This window comes from Diachasmimorpha longicaudata, chromosome 6 (genome assembly GCF_034640455.1).
Source record: "Diachasmimorpha longicaudata isolate KC_UGA_2023 chromosome 6, iyDiaLong2, whole genome shotgun sequence".
NCBI lineage: Eukaryota > Metazoa > Arthropoda > Insecta > Hymenoptera > Braconidae > Diachasmimorpha > Diachasmimorpha longicaudata.
The window spans coordinates 6,039,996-6,063,676 of NC_087230.1; the positions used below are offsets into that span (position 1 = coordinate 6,039,996).

The 23,681-nt window shown below is 39.7% G+C and overlaps 1 protein-coding gene across 4 annotated transcripts in view; it reads left to right on the top strand.

The window, feature by feature from the left end:
- The first annotated feature begins 242 nt into the window (after positions 1-242).
- Positions 243-23,681, top strand: part of LOC135163441 (polypyrimidine tract-binding protein 2) — a 73,530-nt gene continuing 50,091 nt past the window's right edge. For 2 of the 4 annotated variants that reach the window (XM_064122887.1, XM_064122888.1), the window contains exons 1-2: positions 243-971; positions 16,942-17,089. In XM_064122887.1, the coding sequence (XP_063978957.1) occupies positions 17,009-17,089 (81 nt within the window). In that variant the 5' untranslated portion in view covers positions 243-971; positions 16,942-17,008. Of the gene's footprint in view, positions 972-16,941; positions 17,090-22,868; positions 23,658-23,681 lie in introns of those variants that run through there. The other 2 variants (XM_064122886.1, XM_064122890.1) reach the window with 2 other exon arrangements.

A 23,681-nucleotide genomic window follows, 5' to 3' on the forward strand; every position in this document is an offset into this window, starting at 1 on the left:
CAGAATATTTTTCCCTCCGAACGCTCCACTCACTCTCTCTCTCTCACTCGCTCCAATACCCCCTCGGTACACAATCCAACGGCTCTTCCGCCATTACCATTTCCCCTCCGCATGCTGTCCCCCCCCCCCCCTTCACCAACCTGCCGCAGCAATCAGCCAGGGGCTTTTTCTGCTTGCCCCCACCACCAATCATACTCCTCTGTTCGTCTCCCCCACCAACGACGACTCGTGGCAAAGTTTTAGCGTCGTTCTACTCGTGGCGTGTCTACAACTTAGCCGCATCTATTACGCGCACTTTTCATCGTCACAACGTGATATTTCCCTATACCAATTTTTTATTATCATTAACGAGTGTTCTACTGCCTCGCCGGTAATCTATTACGTCTAATTGTCGAGTGAAGGTGATCGTTGCGAATATATTGATTGTTTTCCTTTCTGAATTTACAAACAAAGCGTCGTTCTCGTGTTTTTGTCGTTGAATGTACTCGTTGGATGTAAAATCAGACAGTAAAAATATTTAGTGAAACATTCGAAGGTCAGAATTAATTCGTGCAAGTGCCGATGATAAAGGACATTACAAATCGCATCATAACCTACAAAAGTTCCGCTTGAGTGTAAGTTGACAGACGCGGAATTGCGCTTTCCGTCCTGACGTCTCACTTTCTTGATTGTGTGCCTGTGTGAGTTATTCCATCGTCGTCATCAGCTCGTGTCTTTCTGTTCAGTCAGTTGAGGCGTCGCTTCGACGAGTCTCGCACGCTTAACAGTACATAGGTATATTAGTGCATAAAATCGAGCCCTCTTTGTTTGATTCTGAGAACAGTTGTGAGTAGATATTGCAAAAATATCAACAAACGGAACCGGTCTCTCGTGGGACAATAAAATTTGAAATATCTTTTTCTGTGCCTTGTGAGACAGGACGATTGCCGACAAGTGTCTCGTACCAGCGGAATAATCGTTGATTAACTTTGGTATGTATTGTCATATTTATTAGTAGGTATTCCTGGGTAGTTGATAGTGGATATAAACATTTTATTGCAACTGTAAATACATTTATAAGTGAAAAACCCGGTACCAGCAGTTGTATCAGCGTGGTTACAAAGGCGCATGTCTAGTATGCCAGGCCATTCGACACGATGTTTCGCTTCAACATGCGCAACCGCACACACGTCTAAACGTGACTCAAAATATCCACAACAATGAACGTAATTTTTTTTTCTTGAAACCATTGAGCACGTTCACCTCGACAGTATTTTTCCCACAGATCTCTAATCATTCTCATTTATCTTAACTCTAATAATTCTCAATTATCGTTACTCTTTTATTTGCTGTTAGAATGGTTATTTGACGAAATAAAACCATGACAATCGACAGTGGAAATTTGAAGTGATAAGGTCACAAATTTATCTCAATATTTGCTGATCTACGTCTGTCATCAACAAACTCACAATGTCGCGAGGATTTTTTTTATAACAAGATTGTCTTTATTTATTTTTTTATTCATTCTTTACACTTGGATTTTATTTTGTCGCAATTTTTGGGTTGAGAGCTATTTTGATGAGGAGACCAGAAGTGAAACCCTCTTATAATGTCGTTGCTCTTGTGCGGAGGCGTATAGTTAGGTGTGTCTTCACTTAAATTTACAACGTTGAAACCAGTCACATAGACAGACATAACATCGATAACGCAACACGCGAAGAGTTTGCGATTCTAGCATAGATTGTCCGGTAACGCGTTTCGCGGAATCAATATTCAGTTACATGTGAGTCTGTCACTTGCTTAGGACAACCAAACTTGATACTGCAATAATGCGATTCTCAAACTCGTCACCTTTCAGAATAGCAAAATAGTATATTTGTTAAAGAATACAGGAAGAAACGTTCGCTCCGGCAAGGCTTATAGCATACACCAACAAGTGGGAAAATTCACTTTTTCGTACGGCACGATGGAAAAAAATTTATAAATTCTATAAATTACTCCACGATACTATTTGATAACCACTGTTGGAACCGGAGGGAGCATTTGTACATTTTTTTTTCTCCCATACAATTCTCCCGTTTTTTCACCGGCGATGCTTGGACACGAAAAATCGTCGCCCAAGCCGTGATTCTTTGTGATAATATTACCTACTAGCGTTGTAAAGAACACAAGCCTCGCAATTCTACCTTCAACCGGTTTTACCGTGATTTTTTTGTACTCCAGCCCAATTCCGTTTCATTCCCCTAACTCTTTGTTCTTTCCTACGCAGTTCGTTCTTCTCCCCCCTAAGTCCCTGTTTACGGGTCTGCAGTTTCTTCTTCATACCTTGTCCCGATAATTCTTCGCATAAAAAAAATTCACCCTTCAAATATTTCGGAATATCAGTCCCTAGAAAAAAATCGGGAATCGATACGTATAAAGATTTTCAACGTCTATTGACGAAGGAAGCGAATGAAATTTTTACGCCAAATTAATTTTTCCTCCCACGTGATTAAATATACTGTATCGAGGTAAAGCGTTTTTGAATTTCAGTAAACGTTGAATAACATATTTCACGGGCTACTAATATTGGAAATTGCCACCCAGACCTTGACCAGAGAGTGAATTATTCTCAGTACAGAATATCCCTCTCTCTATAGACTCGCACACATACGAAATGAAGACGAAAGTACATGGAATGAAAGCGAGCGATGAACAAAAAGTACATGAAGGTGATTCGCGAGTAAGTGAGAACGAAGGTTAGACGTTAGGTTAGCCTTCGTTCGATAGCCGTCTGGTGTGGGTTGTGGGATATACCTGAACTCCATCCCCACCATGTTACTGAAATGCCTTCCTCAAGATGGTTTGTTAGATCTTGGGAACCTTCTTTTGCCTTTGCCATCGTCGGCTTGCCTGCAATTTCTCCCTCCTCAGCTGTCCGTTTGCCTGTCCCTTCCCTTTCTGTCCGCTTAAAGATTCCCCCTTGCCGCCCATCTGGCTGCCAATCCAAGGGGAAAGTACATGCCAAACCACGTGGAGAGTCACTAGTTTGTTCATTTTCAAGGTTAAATATTTTCTACGTGTGATTCTCTCGTAATTTGATTGAGATAATTTGAAGGTTCGTTATCTAATGAAAAAGGATATGAGGAGAGCAATTAATGCTCTTGAAAAAACAATGGCATTTATAGATTTTTTGAAAGTGGGCTAAATTTTTCTGTTACGCGGTCATGGTCTGCCGGGACTGTCCCTCGTGTAACCTTGAACGACTGAAACTTGTTTTCGTTAAGAGCTCCGTGGAAGACCGCGTGTAGCAGAGGTTCGCCACCTGAATTTTTATTCTTTCGTGCATTTTGAGATTTGGTTTATTCTACTGTGAGGAGTTTTACGCGCGACTCAGGTAGTCTCCAGGGGTAAATTTTTCCCTCCAAAGTCCCTCACCCATTATTTGTCAGAGGTTCTACTGCTCTATGACCTCGCATTTATGGTCCTATTAATAATAATGCCCATTCCCCTTCTTAAACTATTCCCTAGGTTGAAATTTCACCATTTGAAGCGCCACTTCTGGTTGCAGTGTTCAGGTACAATGGAAAATAGGATTCTCTCTCGGGTTCATTCGGAATAAGAATGTCTCCTTTGTCATGGGATTTGCAAATACCTCAGAATTTTCTGAGACAAGCGCATCATCAATCCTTGGCAGGTGCTTTGGTCCTGGACAGCTGTCGTTATATTGAAGGTTCTCATCGACTATGTACCTCAATGCTCACTTTTTTAAAAAGAAAGATATATTCTTCGTTTCATTGAGAGGTTCGATTACTTGCGCCGATCTCATGGGAAATGGAATTTTTCATTGCTACTATTCTCTCTGGATTTCTCAGATGTCATAAACATGCACGTGTGCATGCGGCAGTAACCGAAAACGAGACGAATAACTCAAATAAACGCTAAGGTCACACATAGACATTTTTTAGTGTAAAGTTAATTTTCTTCACGAAAAGAATGTTAACTTGGTCACTCGGCAACGGTTTGTTATTGACTGACAGAGGAAATTATTCGGTAAAAATGGGAGTGTTTACGGTGGGGAGACCTCTTGATGTCAGATAATGACCCTCACGTGTGGCTAACCAATCAATAATAGTTATTTTGAGGGGTAAAATGCGACCCTCTCTCTCTCTCTCTCTCTCTCTGAATTTTCATTACTCACGGTATTTCCGTAATTTCCTCGGTCTCGAACAACAATTCTCTATTGAATAAAAGATATGAGGGACAATGAAATTAAATGTCGGACTCAAAATACCTGGAATACGTTTCAGGGGGAGCACCGACAGATGGCATTGACAAAAGGGGCATTGTGCAGGCCCATCTTCATGAGCGATTTTTGCAAAGATAAGGGTGCGTGCTCAAGCGTATTCCGCAACGACAGCATAAGCTCATACGATATAATAATAATTTCTATTTTTCCACGGCCAATCCCACTCCACCCTTCTCCATAATATTAGAAACTGTTTTATTTTCGGCAGCATCGTCGCAGTGTTCCTCAATCGGATCGAAGGTATATTTATATGGCCCCCAGACATACTAACACTCCTGGTCATAGAATTCGGTTCGTTTTACGTCACACGCCCGAATATTCGTCGGAAATTTCATTCGAATGATTGAATTTCAATCTTTTGCTCTCGTTTCTGTATCTGCGTTTCACAAAGGCATTTTTTTTTGTTCCTGTTCTCCACTCACTTTTTTTTTTTATTCGCTTTTACATTCATGCACTCAAACGAATTGTCGAGAATACTTAGGGAGTCTACGGCGCATGCGTATTCCAGAACAAAGAAGATGAAGAGTAGGGGCGAAATACAAAACGAGGATAAGGGCCGGATTTGCACATTCCCACCTGCTTGGCGAGAACAATGAAAGTGAAATTTTAAGACATCCGGTGGGAAAAAGTAAGAGTTGAGAGATATGAAAATACGTGTGAGGGAGTATTAGCAGTTGATTTTAATTGATCAGGGATCTGTCACTTTTTTCCTGTGACCGAAGGCTAGTCGATTCAAGTTTCTGTCCTTCTTGTTGTAGACCTTGAAACGTACAGTGACATGGTAGGAGATGTCTGCGAAGGCGTGTGTGTATGTGTGTGTGCGTGTGTGAGTGAGTATGTAGCGCGTGATTGCGCCTGGGACCGCGCTCAGGTTCAATTTTTACACGGATAGAAATAAATTATAATGAAATTTTGATTTTCGGGAGGTTCACGCATATGTTTTATTAATGAATCAAATGGATTTTTTAAAATTTCAATTTTCTTCTGAAATTTGTATTTAATCCTGATGGGATCATGAGAGCTTTCTAATAAAATTCTCCTCTTCTGTTCGATAATGACGCCCAAAGAACGTCAATCATTCGATTCCAAATCAACTGGGAATGGCTCCATTGGTGCTCATGTTCAGTTTTGCGATTTCTTGCGCTTCAACAAATTCCTTATCCCCCGTATTCTCCCGGTACATAGCTCGTATTTCATCCGTTGGGAATTCGGATGAGTACGAGGCCAAATGACTCCCGGGGGCTCCATTCGGCGGGAGCCGTCGATATATTCGTGATCTCGCGAGAAACCGAGATATGTTCTTACCTCCATAGATGTATCTACATGAAGACTGTCGTAAATAGTTAATTAACAATACAGTCACAGCGAAATAAGAAGGGAAAAATGCGGAAATAATATTGTAGAGTTTTTATTCAGTGATGATCTCATGCCAGTGTCTCTAATGCCTACGTCAGAAATAGAATCATCAAGTATTGGCCCGAAGAGAGGAAAATATTTGGTAAAAATTCTGGAAGAATTCACGTCATTCACAGTGGAGTATCGTCTTTCGGTCATTTTTATAGGAATGGAAGACAGGAAAATTGAAACGTTTAGAAGATTCTCAGGTTCTTTACCGAATACGATACGAAATCGTCACGTAATTTTCCAGAAAATCACCTCTTTATTGCACCTTCAAACTCAATAATACTTTGATGTTTGATTCCCGTTGCGACTGACACTTTCCATTGAATTTTAAATTTACAAACGGTATTTTTTCATTAAAAAAATTTTCTTCATGTAGAAGACAAAATGCCACGAAAAATTTCAAAAATTATTTGCAGTTCGTCCGGCCCTTACATCCAATATATCGTATCTCTACAGGACGCCGGTTAACATGGCAACATTGCCCGTCAATTGACAATTATGTGCTCATTCCCGACGGGGACAATTGGACCTACGCTGTACTACTCATTCGATTTCACAGTTTCCTCACGTCTTCTACGAAATTACTGCGGTCACAGTGACACGTACGAAAATGATGAAACAATCATCAAAAGTGATTCGTCGAATGCACCGAATATCTAATATTTTTATAAAAATATTTTCAAAGCTTGAAAATAGCCCCTAAATTTATCGGAGTTGGAGTCGCCAAAAATACAGAAATACGCAAAAGCACAAGTGGCTTTATTTTTTTTTTATTTGAAAATAGTATGCGTAGAAAATTTTGACATCGCCTGTACTGAGATACGGATGTTGGGTGAGTCGCATGTATAGCGAGAACACGCACAGACTCCTACAGCGCGACGGCGACGGGTCGGGTATACACGAATCGTTCTTCAACAAGTGGTAGTTGGCGACCGAGCATGTAGAGAAAACGTATAAGAATTGAATCGGTGTCTGTCTCTGCATTAAGAAAGCTTTTGTCCGTTCTGACAGTGAAAAAAGGGCACAGGGTAAAGCGCCGATCTCGTGAAATCGCTTAAGCCAATGTCACGGTTAACCGGTGACTCCTGATCTCGAAATGGTAACATCCAAGGTTATGGTTTTGTGTGTCACGTGTATTATTATCAATTGACGAGATTTACGGTCATTCGTATTTGCACGATATGCCCGATAAATGCAATCAATTGACATTTTTACGATGCCGGGATATGACATGTTATTCTTGATCTTAAATGCAATTTTCCTGATCAATCAATTGACTCAGTTGATCGGATAAATTCGGTCAGTTAGTGGTGGAGGAATTGATCAATCTGTAATGAATAATTCTTGCTAGTATGGGGGGGGGGGTAAAAAGTCTCTGGAGGTACGATGCTGACAAAGGGGGAATAAAATTCGTTATAACTCGAGTTAACCGAGGCTAGAACAAAGTTACCTGAGAATGGCGAATGGTTAACGAGACGCGAACTCATCGGATGGGACGCCAGGATGCGCCGATTGTAATTCAAATCGCGACTCGGTATGTGGCTGCCGCCACGTACAGTCCCTCTGGAGAATATTGTCGGCTTTTTTTCACCCCAGTGGAGCTCAAATACGTTAGTCACTACAACTCAATGTCATTCAAATTTTACCGGCACTGGGTTTCCTTTCAATTATTTCTTTTTTTGTTGCTTTGGTGGCTCTTGCAACTAGTTTCGATGGTTTTCTTTTCGGAATATTTGAATGAGAAAGGCTGGGGTAAAATGGGCAGTGGGACAAAGGGAAATCTTTTTGAGTTTGATTTATTTTCGGACCAGAGATGAATAGAGAATCTCTATTCCTCGTTATGAGCATTTTTTTTTGTTTTGACGAGACTCAGTTATTTTGGTCATTGAAAAATTTAAACTGTAATGTTGTAAAATTCATTGAGTTCAATCAATAATGACAGACAAAAAGTGGAGCATTGAAATTTCAATTATATTATTTAGTACTTTAAATTCTAAGTAGTCAATATTTTGAACCTTCACTCAGTTTCAAAAATCAGTGCAGATGTATATCCTCTCGGATTTTTACATTTTATTTTCCTTCCCCTGTGGTGCCATGGGACCCCCCAATCGTACTGCGTTTACACAGGGGCAGAGGGAACCCATGAAAAAGCCCTACCATACAGTCGGTCGATAGTGCAGGGGCCCAGTGTACCCTTCCCTCACCCTCGTGCCTTCGGCTAATTGAAAATGACTATTTGATTAAACAAAAAGATCGTCTACATCAGCTGTACCTGTGACATTATTTGTTCAGTCAATTTTGGGTGAGGCTTTCAAGCAAGATATCAAATATCTTAAGAGCACACATGCATGTATAAACTGGCAGTGAGTTATTTAATAATCCAAATAACTCGAGGAACTGCAGTGTATTGTACTCCCAGAAAACTACAAAGTGGTTAGCATTCATGCTCTCAGACATTCTCGTCTTTCAACAAACGTCAACACTTATTTTTAGTCCATTGGGGACTCACTGAGTACAAAGTGATACAGCTGTCTCATTGATGCGACTTGATTTTATGTTTGAATAAACAACCGTAAAATATTAAAATTATCCGTCGAGAGGTAACTCTGGCTCCGTAAAATTTAAAGAAAAAAGTGACTCTTCCAAGCAAGTATCCCCTTATTCGTACTATCTCGTAAATTTATCGAGTGAAAACCGACGCCAGCCAAGTGTCGAAGGTGTCGACTGAAGTCTCCAAATCCTAAATAACTGATCGTACCCATGGGAATATACCGTCTATAATGCAACTCCCCTAAACTCTGACTCTGTATTTTGTTCATCACCCAGACACCGTTGTCTTCTGGGAAAACCATGAGAAATCTAGACGGCATATATACATGTACACTATAGTCTGTGGCATTACGCATTTACAAAATGAAATTGAGTTTCTCAATCTGCAGCCCACGCCCATGCCAATGATTTTTTTATAAGGTACCGCGCTTTACCCTCTCAAGTAATTCTTGGCCAGAAGTAATGAAAAAATCAGGCCTTGATGAATGTCGGTTCGTTCATATTTAAACCTGACGTATCTCCAGTCATGAAGGGGTTGATAAAAGGAAAAAATTGTTCCATGTGTTAATGTTATGTATCACCGCACGATTAATAACTGGGGTCTCGTGTTTGTACGACGAAAAATAATAATTTTAAGAGGTCTACAAGGTTGGAGAGTTTCTCTTTAAATTTGAAGTGAAAAATCGTGAAAGTTTCAATAATGAATAATTTACATGGAATTTTCATACATCTTATCATTGATAAATCTGTTAATTTTTTTTTTTAAATAAAAGGATTGATTTAAGACTGAAAAGAACTGAAAATTGTAAAAAAATCAGGTAATTGTCGTATTGTGCATTTTCCGGCTCTGGAAAGTCTTATGTTTATCCTGAAAAATTAAATTTTATTCAGCTTTAAAATTTTGAAAATTCAAATGTATTTGTCACTGAAATTTCAAATAAGTTTCAACATTTTGTAGTGTCTCAGCATTGGGGGGTAATACTATCGAAATCAGAGGTACTAACAAGTCACTGAACAAGGGATGTTGAGTACTCGTGAGTCGTTAGGACAAGAAGAAAAGTCCGAAAGTGGCGAAAATAGAGGTTAAATTCAAGCTGGTACAACCAAGAAAGCGTTAACGACCCATAACTACAGTGCTGAGTACAGCTCTTTACACTAATCGAAAAGAAACACATGTATATATGTACATAAGTACATAACTTGATGTTTTTTTTCCTTCATCCTTTTTTTTCCCACGCAAAAAAAAATCTGTTCGAAATTTTAATTAAAAGTAGTTGAGTGGGCGCTTGCACGGTGTTCGTTAAAATGAGCGGATAATAATATAGCCTGGGGTTGCAATCACTTAGTGCGCCGAAAGTTGTCGCGACGCGTCAAATTTCTCCCTCATTCGACGGCAAATTGCGATTGAAATAATTGTGACTACCGTGAAGGGGAGTGAGAAAGAGAGAGGAAGAATGGATAAATGGATCGCAGGAGTATTGCTTGTAAAGCGAGCTTTGAAGGAGCTTTTGCGAAACATTTTCTCGAATAAGGAGAAGAACAGGGAGAGGGCATCCGCAGTCTGGGGAAAGCTAAAATTTTGTATCACTCAAGTCAAACTACCGGAACTAGAACTTTCAAATTCAAATTGGAGTTTTCTCATCTCTTTTTTCATTACATTTCTTCGCGATTGATTTTTTTACGAATGAACGACTGGGATTCCCGTAAATCGATTCGCTTGAACGCTAATAAGAGTAAATAAAATCGGTGGAGCCGACGGCTTTGGCTGTAACAAGACGTTAAACAATGTTCACTTTAAAGGTGATGGGGGTGGGGGAATGTATAGTACCTTCATGATACCCCGGGTGTTCCTCTAACCACGTTGGGTTATATTGCAACCCCTGGCGTGCGATAGCTTGCAGCGGAGGTTACAATGATAAAGAGATGTGCTTGTCTAATTAAAACCTCGTGTTTCACTGCTGAGCTGATGCTTGTATTGTCCCCTGAAAAAACCACTCATGACAAGATCAATAGAGCGTTACGCTAGGCCAATTCATTTGTAGGGATTCACTAGTTGATATTTATTTTACACAGTTGAAATTTTTTGGACATTCAAGTAACAGTTGCATTTGAAGTTTTTCTGAAGCAACGAAATTCCGTAGATTCATTGTACCTCCAAAATAAAAGAATTCTTTAACGTTCAACAATTTTTATGAAGCTGGTGAGGTATTTTTGCCTCGCGTTCCCTAAAATTCTCTAAATAAAATTTGTACATTTTTGGCCAGATAAATTTTACGCTGTTTTCCTCATAATTTTTATTGGATTTGTTTTTTGCATAGTTCACACTGGTTCTGCGTATAGTTTAATCTCAACAGTTTGAGAGATAAATAAATAATCAAATGATCGGCTGAAAGCTCGAGCATTGACATCAGTGACTTTTTCAGCAGGTCTGCCTATTAAAAACTAACGTTACATTCCAAAGTACAATAAAAAACCACAAAGTTGTTTAAGTTGCTCCAGGTTATTGCAACAGTTAATTAGATCGAAATCAAAGCAAAAACCCTTTCCCAGAGAGAATAGCCATGTTAACACACCGGGCTACATCTCGTCATTAGTTGAATGAAAAAAAATTAATAGAAAAAAGGATTTTTAGTGAAAACTTTTTTCTGCGTTCTCCTCTTGAACTCTCACAATTTTTCCCTCTACTGCAACGTGCTCAGATTCGCAGAGCTTGTGAATTCATGGATAAAGTTTTTTTTTCCCCTCTTTCTTTCTCTAACCCAGTAATTTTGTATCTTCGGTCCTCGAGTAATTGTGCATGCGAGGCATAGTTCCAGTGAGAAGGGCTAGAATAAACGGAGGAAGGCTCTTAAACCAATGCAGGTGCTCTCGAAAATACCGGAAAGTAATCCAAGTAATAGCACTCAATCGCCAATGGACCTTCAATGAAGAGCACTTTAAAGTTATTGATGTATAATATTATCGTTTTGAGGCTCCAGTAGCATATACAAATATTTTCACAAAGCCGTGTGAAGTACTTTTAACTTTGTTTCAATGGTCCACGAGAATAGCCCAATACCGACCTCCTCTCATCCCCACAAAAAAAGGACTATCACGGAAAATCGCGAAAAGACAAGACTACACATCACATTAAATAAATCAATAACGCACATTAATTTGAAGACTTTCGAGGCGCACTAGACAATTAATTTTCTTTACCCACTGGCATAAAGGTATCAACAAAATAACAAACTTCCCTCATTGCTTTCCAATCCATTACTTCTCTAGTTTTCAATATTTTAGTAAAATAATACTCGATAAAATCAAATTTATTGGCTCGTAAAAACCGAAATCTAAAGAAAAAAAAATACAATCCCCGAGAAAACATAAAAAATACTCCTCTATTCATTCGTACCAACGAACCACGTCTACGTACACGTGAAATAGCTGTTCTTGGTATCACAACTGTCGGAATATGTCAAGTATAGTATAAAAGAATATCGTCTAGAGTTGGCAATTGAAATACACCCGTGAGTTATATCGACAGTTGGCTCCAGAATGGTTGACGTAATGGCTAATTGTTCGATTAACACCGGGACCGAGTCCTCTTCCCCTCGATCGGTAATTATTCAACAAGCTTGCCAGTATGGTACTTGCCTCATCCCTCACCCCCTCCGCTTCTCTCCCCCCCTAACCCTCCCCTCTCGTCCCTGTATACCAAACCACCTGCTAATTCACACAGCGTCGTCCACACTGTTTTCAAAGGGAATTAACGATGAGTCGACACGCAAAGGGTAAACGCGAACGCAGCTCTGACATACAAGCCGCTTGATCAATGCAAGCTTCTGATGGTAGCCCCCGCACTCTCCCCCCTCCCCCTCTCCCTTTCCCACCCCCTCGAACGTCAACTGTAATTTGATACACAACTGAATTCAATATTGAATCCATCCATTACCACGTGTACCAATGAGTTCTCACAGGAATATGTATTCTCAGATTAAAAATTCAGTCTAATTGAGCAAACAAATAATTGATGGAAAATTCGTTTGATCCCGTTGCTACTGAGTAAAATAAATAAAATTGGAGCATGAGGCATACAATAAATGGTTGACCCTGTTTCATGTATGCCAACTTTTTTTATTTTCATTTTTGCTTTTTTTTTTTCTCCTATTTCACTTCACTTTGGGAGTGAAAGAGGAAAAGAGCGAGGGGGGGAAAACAGAGCAGGCAGTCTGAATGGGGAATGGCGGATGAAGTGATTCAAAGATAGGTAACCGAGAGAGTGAGAAGGAGGGAAACTATGAAATGAGACAGAATGACTCGGTGAAGTGGGGGGAGAGGACCCTCACAGGCGTTTTCCATTCCCGAACCCTGAGAGCGTTGAATACGCGGCAGGGAAACAATGGCTGTCGTGGCCCGACTTTTGTAACGCTATCGTCGTTGGCCCGACGATTGAAAAGATGGCGGAGATAACGAGCGAGCCTCTCGTATAGGGACACCGCACAGAGAGGTACTCGTTGAAAACTTTTTCATTCCCTTTGCCCGTTTCCCTCCTTCCTTCATTCGGTTATTATGATTATCGTCATTAGAGTGTCTGTATAAATAGCGTGATTCGCACCGACAAGATGTTTTTTTCTTTTTTTTTTCTATTTTTTTTAGTGTTCAACGTCGACTTTGAAATTTCAAAATTACTTTTTGATTTCTTCGGGGAAACGGAAGGGAATGGCATTAAGGGGCGAGGATTCTCCACGATTTTTTGGTCCAAGTGGTCTCGTTAGTTATCAGTCAGGTTGAACATGGAAACAGTTGTCAGATTTGGTTTTTGGATGTTAAGAATGAGATTCTATTCCTCTCCTGTGCTTGGAATATAAATTGCACGGGGGAAAAATCTCTCGAGTCATTGAAACGAATGAATGCGGTGTGGAGGGTAATTTCCACAAGAATGAAGAAGAATTTTCGATGAAAAGGTCTCTAGTACCCCTGCGGGGGCCATAAGGGTTGTGTACTACAAACCCAGCTATATTTTTGCCCTTAAAACAATCCACCGTGAAGTTTGTCCGCTATACAGATTCCGATATTTGTACGAAACTTTTATTGATATTGAAGAGATTAAAAAATAGGCGCATTATCAAATGAATTACGATAGTCAGTGTGTAATGCTTTCCAAGAATGTAGAATATTTTCAAAAAATTTTCCACTTGATAGTTAGCTTCCGAAATTAAAATTTTTATACTTTTTTCTGATAATTTTTATCGAATTTTTCTCTCCGTGTATATGCAGATAAACCGATTCACTGTTGGAATTTTTGTTAAATTTCAATTACATGTGCATTTCAACTTTTAATATTGAAAAGTTAAATTTAATTAAAAACTAAAATGCTCATGCGATTTCTGATTCATTTAGAAAGTGCAGTAAAATTATTTTATTACGATTAATATTCAGGAAAATTGACTGGTTTATAACCAACGAAATCACTGATAATTTCACGTAATAACTTAATCGCCGTAAAAAATTTCCACGTTTTTTACTTGAAATTGCAAGAATAAATAATTTATCAGTAGTAGATAATGTTATTGTCCAGTTTAAATTATCTTTTATCATCTCGAATGGTGTTGAATAGCCTCGGTTTTCCCTGAATGACTCTGAAAGCCATACTCGATGAGTGTACTGCCTCCTCTCGAACTGAAGTGACGATAAAACCCCAGTGAGAATTGGATTCGCGTGTAGAATCGAAAATGTGAGCTCCATATAATCATCAGAAAATTGAAGAAAAAGAAGCGACGATCCAATAGCCTTGTGGAAAATTGATTAGTTTTAATCAATGACCAATAGAATCCATGAATGCAAGGAATCCTTGTGCCATGAATTTAATCAATTTCTGATGAAGCATGAATCACGTTCACAGAGAAAACAATCAATAAGACATGCACACCTTGGAGGGGGGGAACAAAAATTTAAAGGAATTAAAAATTTCCGCTGCAACGTGATAGACGAAAATTATTAATTAAATAAAGACCGACTACGTGCTGGCTACGATGGCTGATTACTCTTCAATCCTCTTTCTTTTGTAACACGACCTTAGTCTTATGACGATACCTTTTCTTTCCTATTCTCACCCTTTCCCTGCCCTCTTATGAACAATGCCACCTCATAAAGAGTCAAACCCGTTGCCTTATCAAAATTCTTAATTAGAAAATTTTAATTATGTTTTGAAGGTGGTTGGGCCAGAAAGGTATTGTGCATCGTATTGCTGGTTGTTCCCTGAATTTATCAAGAAAGTGCTACGTAAGAAAGCGTTGGCCCTTAAATTAAATAGAAATTTCGGAAAAAAAGTACTGTTCACTTCCTCTACCATAAATTATGTCAAATATTAAATCGAAATATCTCTCCCCCTCTGTTATCACACATTGAATATAACTAGCAACTTTAAACTAGTATTTTTTAAACTCGAAAGTGGATGACCGTCCTCTTAGGTTCTTAAGATCAACTAGGAACAGGGGCAGAAGAGGAGTGATCCCGTCAATGGCTCTGCCACTGGAACCTGACAGACTAACAACATTAACTGTTTAGTGAAGTGCAATTTATTACGTTATAAAGTCACAAGCCCTTCCTCGTACAAAAGTTGATCGCCCTGTCGTTCGGTGCATTGACGAGAGGAAAAAAGAATATTCCCATCTACCCATCGATTCATCGACCTTTCAAATTGTTACTTTTCTTTTTCGTGTCCTCCTCATCCTGGCTTAAACTTTATATAATATGATGATGCGTATTCATGGGGTATAGAGCGTAAAATAAGGATAAGTGACTGAGCAGAGAATCGGGGCAACAGGTCTCCATACTCTGGCATCACTGTCGCGTTACACCAACATGGGATGCGAGTGGAATCGCAACGGCGCACCAAACGGAAAAGCCTCTTGAAAGTATTCGAAGCACGCGCGGAATTACCTCAGGGAAGCCAGGACTCGCTCTGCGTGACAAGGGCCATACCCATCGGGGACCACCAAATGCGCTTCAGAGCCCCGGCGATTAGTGAATAGAAGAGAGATATCCCTTCTAACCTCGATTCACTCGTCCAAGTACTGTCGTGATTTTTTTTTTCTTGACGTGAACAGATCTGAAAAATTACGCGGACGATCCGTAATTCGCGGGGGTGGGGAAAGGTCCAGTAGAAAGAAGTGATAGGGGTCTGTGTTTTTTTTTTTTTCGTTTTTTGCTGATGGGATATAAAATCACCTATTGATTTGGCCATCAGCAACAGGTTAGTCATCAGCCTATAACGATGATGAAATTTGATGTTGTCGTCACACGCTCAGTGAACTATTTGTGGCTGTTCCCAATATTGGTTAAAAATGTAAATTGCCCCGACACATTTCCCTTTGGTTTTTGTTTTTCATTTGTGTTGGCGGAGGCAGGCGTCGCTTTGAGCAATGGCTGTGAAGTATAGATAATTGAAAATACGCGTTAGCCTCCTTGAATTTTTACGTCAATCCCCATTGATATTATAAAATAATATGTGTAGTTCCTCTACACGGCCAAAAGCCTTTTGCTCGACGCCCCCCCCCCCCAATTTCGAAGGAATTGTTCAACATTCAATAATGTTGTCTATCAGGTTCCTCTATAATTCGAGAATACAATTTTACTTCGTGAGGAACATTTTAAATTACCACGAAAATTAGGGGAAAACGATTCTCCCCAGCGGATGACGTGAATTATTCCGTAATATTTTCTGAATATTTATCTCGATCAAACGGAAATGGGAAATTGACATTGGGTATTTTAATTAACCAAATGGAATTTCCAATGTTGGAAACTAAAATTTATATAATCACCGAAATGATACCGGCACACAGTTGCATTTCGAATTAGGTAGACGTCGCGACGTGTGATGACTGCTGTGTGGTGGGTCGTGAGTGCGAGTTCGAAACTTAGATTGCCGTCACGTGGAAAACGAGGAACGAAGGGGAGGATATGTGTGTGTGTGTGTGTGTGTGTGTGAGACAGAGAGAGAGGTACAGAGAGAAGTGGTGTATTCCCCGCTCCTGTCAGCCAATCTCGGGTTTCTGGCGTGCAAGTGTTGACGATGGCTGGCACCACATACACCAAAGGTAGCTGTCGAGCAGGGGCAAGACATGACCGGCTTTTCCCTTCTCCTCCACCCTCCCCTACCCACCCCCCTGCAGCAAATCCGACGTAAGACCGCCGTGAAATCTCTATATTTCCCTCTCGTGTCGTCGGTCCCTACCTCGACTGCACTCCGTTTACCAAGGGCTCAAGTGCCTGGGTATCTTCCACTTACACTCGTGTAAATCGAGTAATGGATTAATTCTATAATTGGCTGCTTTGTAATCGAGGAAGCGGTGGGTAAGCACGCTAGAAAAGGATATTGTGGGTAACCTATATAGTACAATGTGACGGTATGAGTATGAAAGTTAGGTAAAGGGGTGCACGAGTCCCTAGACGCGGCTCAACTGAGATTCTTCTTACTATGGTACATAGCCCCGGGGTAGTTAGCGGTGCAGCCTGGGCAAATAGACCTCTGCAGATCCGTTGAGAATAAGTTCTAGATTATAATGCTTCTATAAACGTATACTCTGCGAGCTCAGCGTGTATTGAACTCGTAATTTAAAAAAAAAAAAATTCCGTACAATGGTTGGCCAAACTTTTTTACATAAGGTTTCATTAATATTTGATATTTTCATCTCTACTCATTGTAATGACTAAATTTGGATTTTAATTTTCAGGTAGGTTAATCTACGGGAGTAATTGTTGAGTGTGACTTGGATATTGTGTACAAGAGTTATTGACATAATGATGATGGCTAATTTACCCCCCGTTATGCTGCCGGCCCTGCATGATTACGGCATGCTGACGCCTACTCTTGGCATAAAGGTAAGTGCTTTAATGGATTATTTGAAAAACAATGCACTGAGTATTGGAATAGTTTGATTAATTAGTTGGATGATTTTTCCAACGCATCGTTCACGCAGAAATCGGACAATCCACAAGTGGGACGTATGGGAAATTCTATTGAATCGTATTTCCAAGTTCTCGTAATGCAATGGTGTAGGCCCCTCTTCACAAATACACGTACAAATTAATCGACGATAAATTTAGCTATTAAGAATTAATGGTGAATACCGTAGGGGAGGGCTTGAATTTTTTTTTCATCAACGAAAAAGGCCTTTTGGGGTAAATTGCTCTTTAGTGTAAATTGGAAACATTGTCGTGTAGTATTTTCGTTGAATTAATGAAAACCAAGCGACGAAATTTTACTCTCTTCTCATTTTCAAGTGGCACGTTTTAGAGTATAACAAAACCATCGTATGTTGGCGGTTTGTACGTGCGTCGTCGATCTCCCAGTGGAATGGTACGCGTGTGTGTTGCCACCATCCCCTCAGGTCCGTGCGGTCCTCCTCGGACCCTCGTTTGCATAGGCAAACAGAGGAGGTTTGAGAGAACACACGACGTGCCCGCAACACCGTTGTGGGACCTGTGCACTGGCACTGGCAGTATGCCCACCACTAGGAGCGTTTATTGTCGCTGGTATACATGTAAATTCAGATGGTCATCGGTGTTAATTGTTTTCATTGATCGGCTATTTTGTTGGTCATTAATCATTTCAATCATGATGTTTCATTTTTGTCACTCGGCTTGATGAAAATGGAATTAGAAACACAAATGCATTTGGAAAGAAAATTCAATTAAATTCATCGGGGGGATCTCAATGATATTGATGCTACTTTTAAATTATTACATCCAATTATTTCTTTAGTAATTGAGGAAAAGTCAATCATTCGTGCAAAACCTCATTTTATTCCGATCCACCCCATTCTCTTTGTAAGTTGAATCTTGTTGAAAAGTGCTGACCACTGTGATGGGCTATTATGGATTGGTGAAGCAGTGAGCAAGGAAAATGTTCACCTATAGAACGAAAATGAAAAAAAATGTATAAAAAGAGACTGAGATTCATCGATGAACGATCCATCCAAGTCGTAGCGTTAGGACAGGTTCACACATATCACCAACTACCAGTGAAAAATTATCTTTACCGTTGGAATTCGTGTACATTATATAACTTGTTTTTTTTTGACAAAGCAGTGATGCTAAATTCGGAAAATTGTCGGTCGAGTGAGTGTTCCATTCTCTCGTTCGAAAAACAAAATTGTAGCTCGAAAATTTCGATTTTTTTTCCCATCGTCGTGAAATAAAATAAGACACGGGAATGTGTAGAACCATTGTCCAAAAATTCCTCGAACTTTTTTACAACGGCCGAGTATTTTCACAGTGAGAGTTACCCAAGCGCGTTCACGTCGTTCAATTGGCAGTTAACTTCTCCCCCATGTACGTGAAAACGCATTTGCTCGGTTGTTCAGTGTATAGGCCAAATGGAAAATTGAGTCCTCGTACAATTTTATTATGGCACGTGCCGGGATCTGCAGGACACATATTGTATTGTTGTTACAAAATAGAGATGCTCAAAAACAAGCATTGTACTCTACAACCAATGGCGGTCTTCCTAATGCGCATTTGAATTCACATTACGATGAAATGGAAAATTTTTAATACATCCACATATTGCATGATGGCTACCGCTAATGTCACGGGATATTATGTATTTATATTTTAATGATTAAATAATAATGCTGAAACACAATAGAATCACCATAAATTTGTGTTTGAGCCTGGCTGTTGATAATGTATTACCCATACTGTTGTGCTTAATTGTATTAGACGAAATTCAAGAGGCGTTTTGAATTGCCGAAGCACAAAATTATTTGAGCTTTACTAGTCTCTTTGTGAATGTATACCTGTCACGTGTATTTGCATGTATCAGTGGAGAAGGAAGGTGAACTACGCAACATTGGTATACGCATCAGGGACTTGCCACGCCCGACTGAGTCCACCTCTACTCCTCTAATTTCGTTAGCTTCAAACAAACAATTCGGTTACAGCCATATAATTGTTGGTAATCTGATCCACTAACGCAGTTTAACGGAAAAACTATGTAGCTGTGTAGCTCTCTGCATATCCCCGTCGAGTCACTAAACTCCATTTCTCTGTGTACTCTCGCTCGAATGTACACTTGATTGTCTGCTAATGAAGAGTGCGATTGAAAAGCTCCCTCTCTCGTGTGCCCATTAAATTCAATATTTTTCTGAATTCAGAAGCAACTTTAATTTTTCCTATTTACCCACAATTTATCGTTTCTTTCAAACTACTGTTGACAATATTTCTCGAGCCTATTGAACCAGTAGAAAAAATATTTGTGCATAAGCACAAACACATTCAGTCTGTTCACTCATATTTTTCCGTTGAAATAAGATTTTTTTTTTTTGAATTGTGAGGATATGCTGTGCATGTCAATGAATCATTCATAGCGCAGGGAGAATTGCACTTCATTGCACGTCATTTTTTACGCTTTATCACTACTTCATTCAATTCAATATTGTTTTTTTATTGAAAGCCTTTTCGAGTGCACTAATCGATAGAGGACACATGGTTTCATCTTTTCTCCCTCCATCGATAACTCCCAGGGCTTTTCATATATATCTTTTTCACTTCATAAATTTAATCGGCTTCGGCTTTATTGGATTTCAGGGTATATAGTCTTGTATAGGGAAGTTCACGTTCGAATAACGTCTCCATGTGAGCTCAAGGAACATATCCTATGTATACATGATTTTTTTCTTCTTCTTTTCATTGGCAGTGTCTTGAATTTTGCTGTGGCCATTTTCCAGCCACAGATACAACATCCTATATCGTGAGCTGTATTGAAATCACTTTCATTAAGTTCTTTTCTTCGTAAATTGATCCACAATCGAAAAATGTTGTTTCATTGAAGTTTCGTTTGATTTTTAGATCGTGTGTGTATACATTTATGCATAACGATGATGAAAATAACAGAACTATTTACTATTTTGCATATTAGCAATGTGATGCTTCATATGCCGGTGTATCTCGGTAAAAAACGAGGAGTCATAAAATAAAAATAAAATCTCAGAATTCATCTTCAATAGTCACTTGAAATTCTTCATAAATAAACCTATTTTTTATAGCCTCACGCCAGATTGCGAAACGATTAGAGGCGAGTTGCTCTCATTTTTTTCATTTACCCCTTTAAACTTGGTTTACTCATAAAGACAAAAAATGACAGCAATATGAATGGATCGTCTGTTTTGTGCGCTAATACTTTGCAACTTAAAGGGTCTTTAAATATTTAATTTACATGGGGTGAAAAATGAGTCAATTTGTAAGGAAATCTTCATATTCAAAGCTTTTAAAAAGCCTCTAATGTGGCTTCCTTCCACTCCACCGGCAATTGATCGTATTAACTTCAATTTAATTTTTTTATCAATGTTTTTTTAACCTGGCGCTCTGATAATTGGCTTTTGGGTATAGTTAAATTGAATGTCACGGGAATGCACCACTCCGCGTACGGAATTAGGGGGCAAACTTAATCCTTCGAAATAGTGTAATTTCATGATCTGCATAGTGCATACGGCGGGGTAATTTGCTGAAGATGTAGGCAATTTGCCTTGAGGTGGGATCGTTTACTCATATATATTAGATGTTATCATTTCGGATATTCGTATTGAATGATCATAAATGTAATTACAGAATTATCCATCATTATTTTTCCTCTCGACTCATTAGATTTGTAGATCTGTGATGGAATGATTTTCCAAGTTTTAATTCGGTCCAGTAATTCACAATCGCCATTAGCCTCTTCTCTACATGACGAAATGCCTGTTCCATACCATTCCTTTACCCTTTCTGTAACGGGTAAATTAACGAGCTCAAAAGTTTGAAGACACGCATGGTTTGCTCGTGCAAGAAAATTTTACCAAGACAAGTTTCATGGAGGGAGAATGGCAGAGAAGTAAGAAGAAAGTAGGGAGAGATGAAGGAAGGCTCGAGGGTGAAACTACTGTGAGATATCTGCTTTCCCACATCGGCATCCCCAGGGAGCATCTTCAGGCTCTCGTAAGCCATGGCATGGATTAACCACGTTACCTGTGGTATAAAGTTACCATGTGTACGTGAAGATATTGTGTATACATGCAATCCTCAATTCAAATGAGTTATTGATAAACTGATGGTGCATTTTCATTCTGTTATTCGGTGGAAAAACTAGGGGATGATACAACCATTTTTTAAAAAATCTTCATTCAGCGCACGTGTAGAGGATATAATACCGCACTATATCGTATAATTATATTCCCTTGAAATTCACCAATGGAGATATGGCACCCTTATTTTTAAAATATTTAATAAAGTTGCGTCTCATCGGTGAATAACCTTCGGGCGCACCTGATCTTGACTAGTATCACTGTACAGTAGATCAGGCGCAAGTAGTAAGACATTGTCCACTGTTGAACAGAGTGATGTGATCTCGTCTTTTGCCTATTCCCCCATTCTCCTTTTCTCCTACCCCGTCATCCCTTCTCTCACTTCATCCCCCCCCCCCCCGCGGGTGTATATCACAGTGCGTTGTAGTTGGAGAGATGAAAGAGACCTCTATCCAGTGATAACTTCGTCATTTTTTTGTCCGACATAAAAAAAAAAAATAGCAAGAGAACCTGAAAGGAGTAACGAGAGAAATAAGAGGAGGATAATAAAACTAATGAAAAATGAAAGGATGGAAAAAGAATAAGAATGAGAGCTCGAAGGTCGCAAAGGCAGCCAAGCCTTTCGTCCGTTTCCTGCCGGTCCGAGAACGCAGGAGCCAAGTGATTACATCCGAACCCTTTTTCTTTATTTATTTTTCCTCATCATTCTTTCTTTTCATCGCGTTCTACTAGTCCTGCACTATCAAATCTTGTAGCCACTCTTCCCTCGTCATGGCAAGACAAGAGTAATCTCACTGTCGAACAAACACTTGAAATTTTTCCTTTACCCGGCGAATCTTGTCACGTATAAAAATCGGATGAGAAAATGTATGAAAAAACAAGTTGATCCATTGATCATTCTGATCGGCGAGGGCGGAAAAAATCGTTTGACTAAAAATAACGAAATATTACATCGTAAAAAGAAAGTAAAACTCTCTCATCTCCACTAATTTTCTACACGACACGAGGCAGCAGGGAAACTTTTCACAGGTCAAATCCACCTACTGGAGCAACAGTGAAAAAAAAAAAAACGGGTGGAAAAAAAAAGAGAAATGTTAGCCCAAAGGCAACACACACCAGGCGCTAGACGAAGCGGTGAATAAAAAGTACGAGGAATTATTAATTTCTTGAGAGAGGTGAGAGAGGATGAGAGGAGAGCAGAGGGTTTAGGATGCACGGGCTCGAGATTGTAAGCTGTTCCTCTTCTATATATGCTGTGTGGCCAGGTGACGTCGGTGGACGGGGTGAAAAGAGACAGGGGGGGGGGAACGAGGGTGAGTGATGGTGAGGGGGGTTGAAGGGCGAGTGAGTGTTGGAGACGGGAGTATGCGCGATGATGGGCGAGCTAGAGAGTGACAGACGTGAAGAGAAAGACAGGACCATGAAGTGGGATAGATATTGTACAGAGCACTGGTGAACGAAGCGCGAACTGAGGGAGAAGCAGGTGGAATGGAGAAGTGAAGGGAGATATATCGGGTTTAAGTACAAGTATATATAGGTTTTGCTTGGGAATGGTGTTGGTATGGAGTTGCAACGAGAACGCAGACTCGCTTGTACTCGGTAAACTCCGTTGGCCGATTGGCTGACGGTTAGTCATGAGGGTGGGAGGACGAGGTGGTTTGAAACCCGATGTACATGGCCCAAGCGATCCTCGGCTCAGCTTGCGCGGGTCACCCGGCAGTTGTGTCAAGTTAGGCGATCGAGTAGGACGCTCTTTTAATCGTTCCACATCCAAATTTCTATTGTCCCAATAACTGATAACCCGCCTATTTGCTTATAAATATTAAACGGAACTATTCATATATTGAAAATAATATTATATATTAAACAATCAATGGAATCAATCGTGTGCACAATCAAAAAATAATCTATTGTACAATACAATCGTAAATTCATAAATTCAGCTTCTATATTTTAAAATAAAAATTATCAAAAACATTTATCTATACACTGCATCGTCAATCATCACACAATAACTGAAAAAGATAATTAAACGAGAGCTATTATTAGTGGCTGCAAGAGAGGGAGGGTGCGAGAGATAGAAATAGAGAGTGAGAGAGAGCGAGAGAGAGCGATTGAGAAGTAGAAAAAGGTACAAAACTGATAGCCAAAGATTACTGAGTATTACTGACTATATTAATTGTGGAAAATTCGTCACGAAGAATGTACAAATGAATCGTGGGTTAACGTGTGGAGATTGTGTGTGATGTGCCTGTAGTCGCAATCACGTGAAAGAATACAGACAACGTTGTATGTAATAATATCCAAGGAGCCGCGCCACGCCGTCTCGACAACTGAACTGGTGGGTGTCACGAGTGAGATAACCTAGCGATTATACCGACCGAGAGGTACGTCACCAATTTGCTACCCCC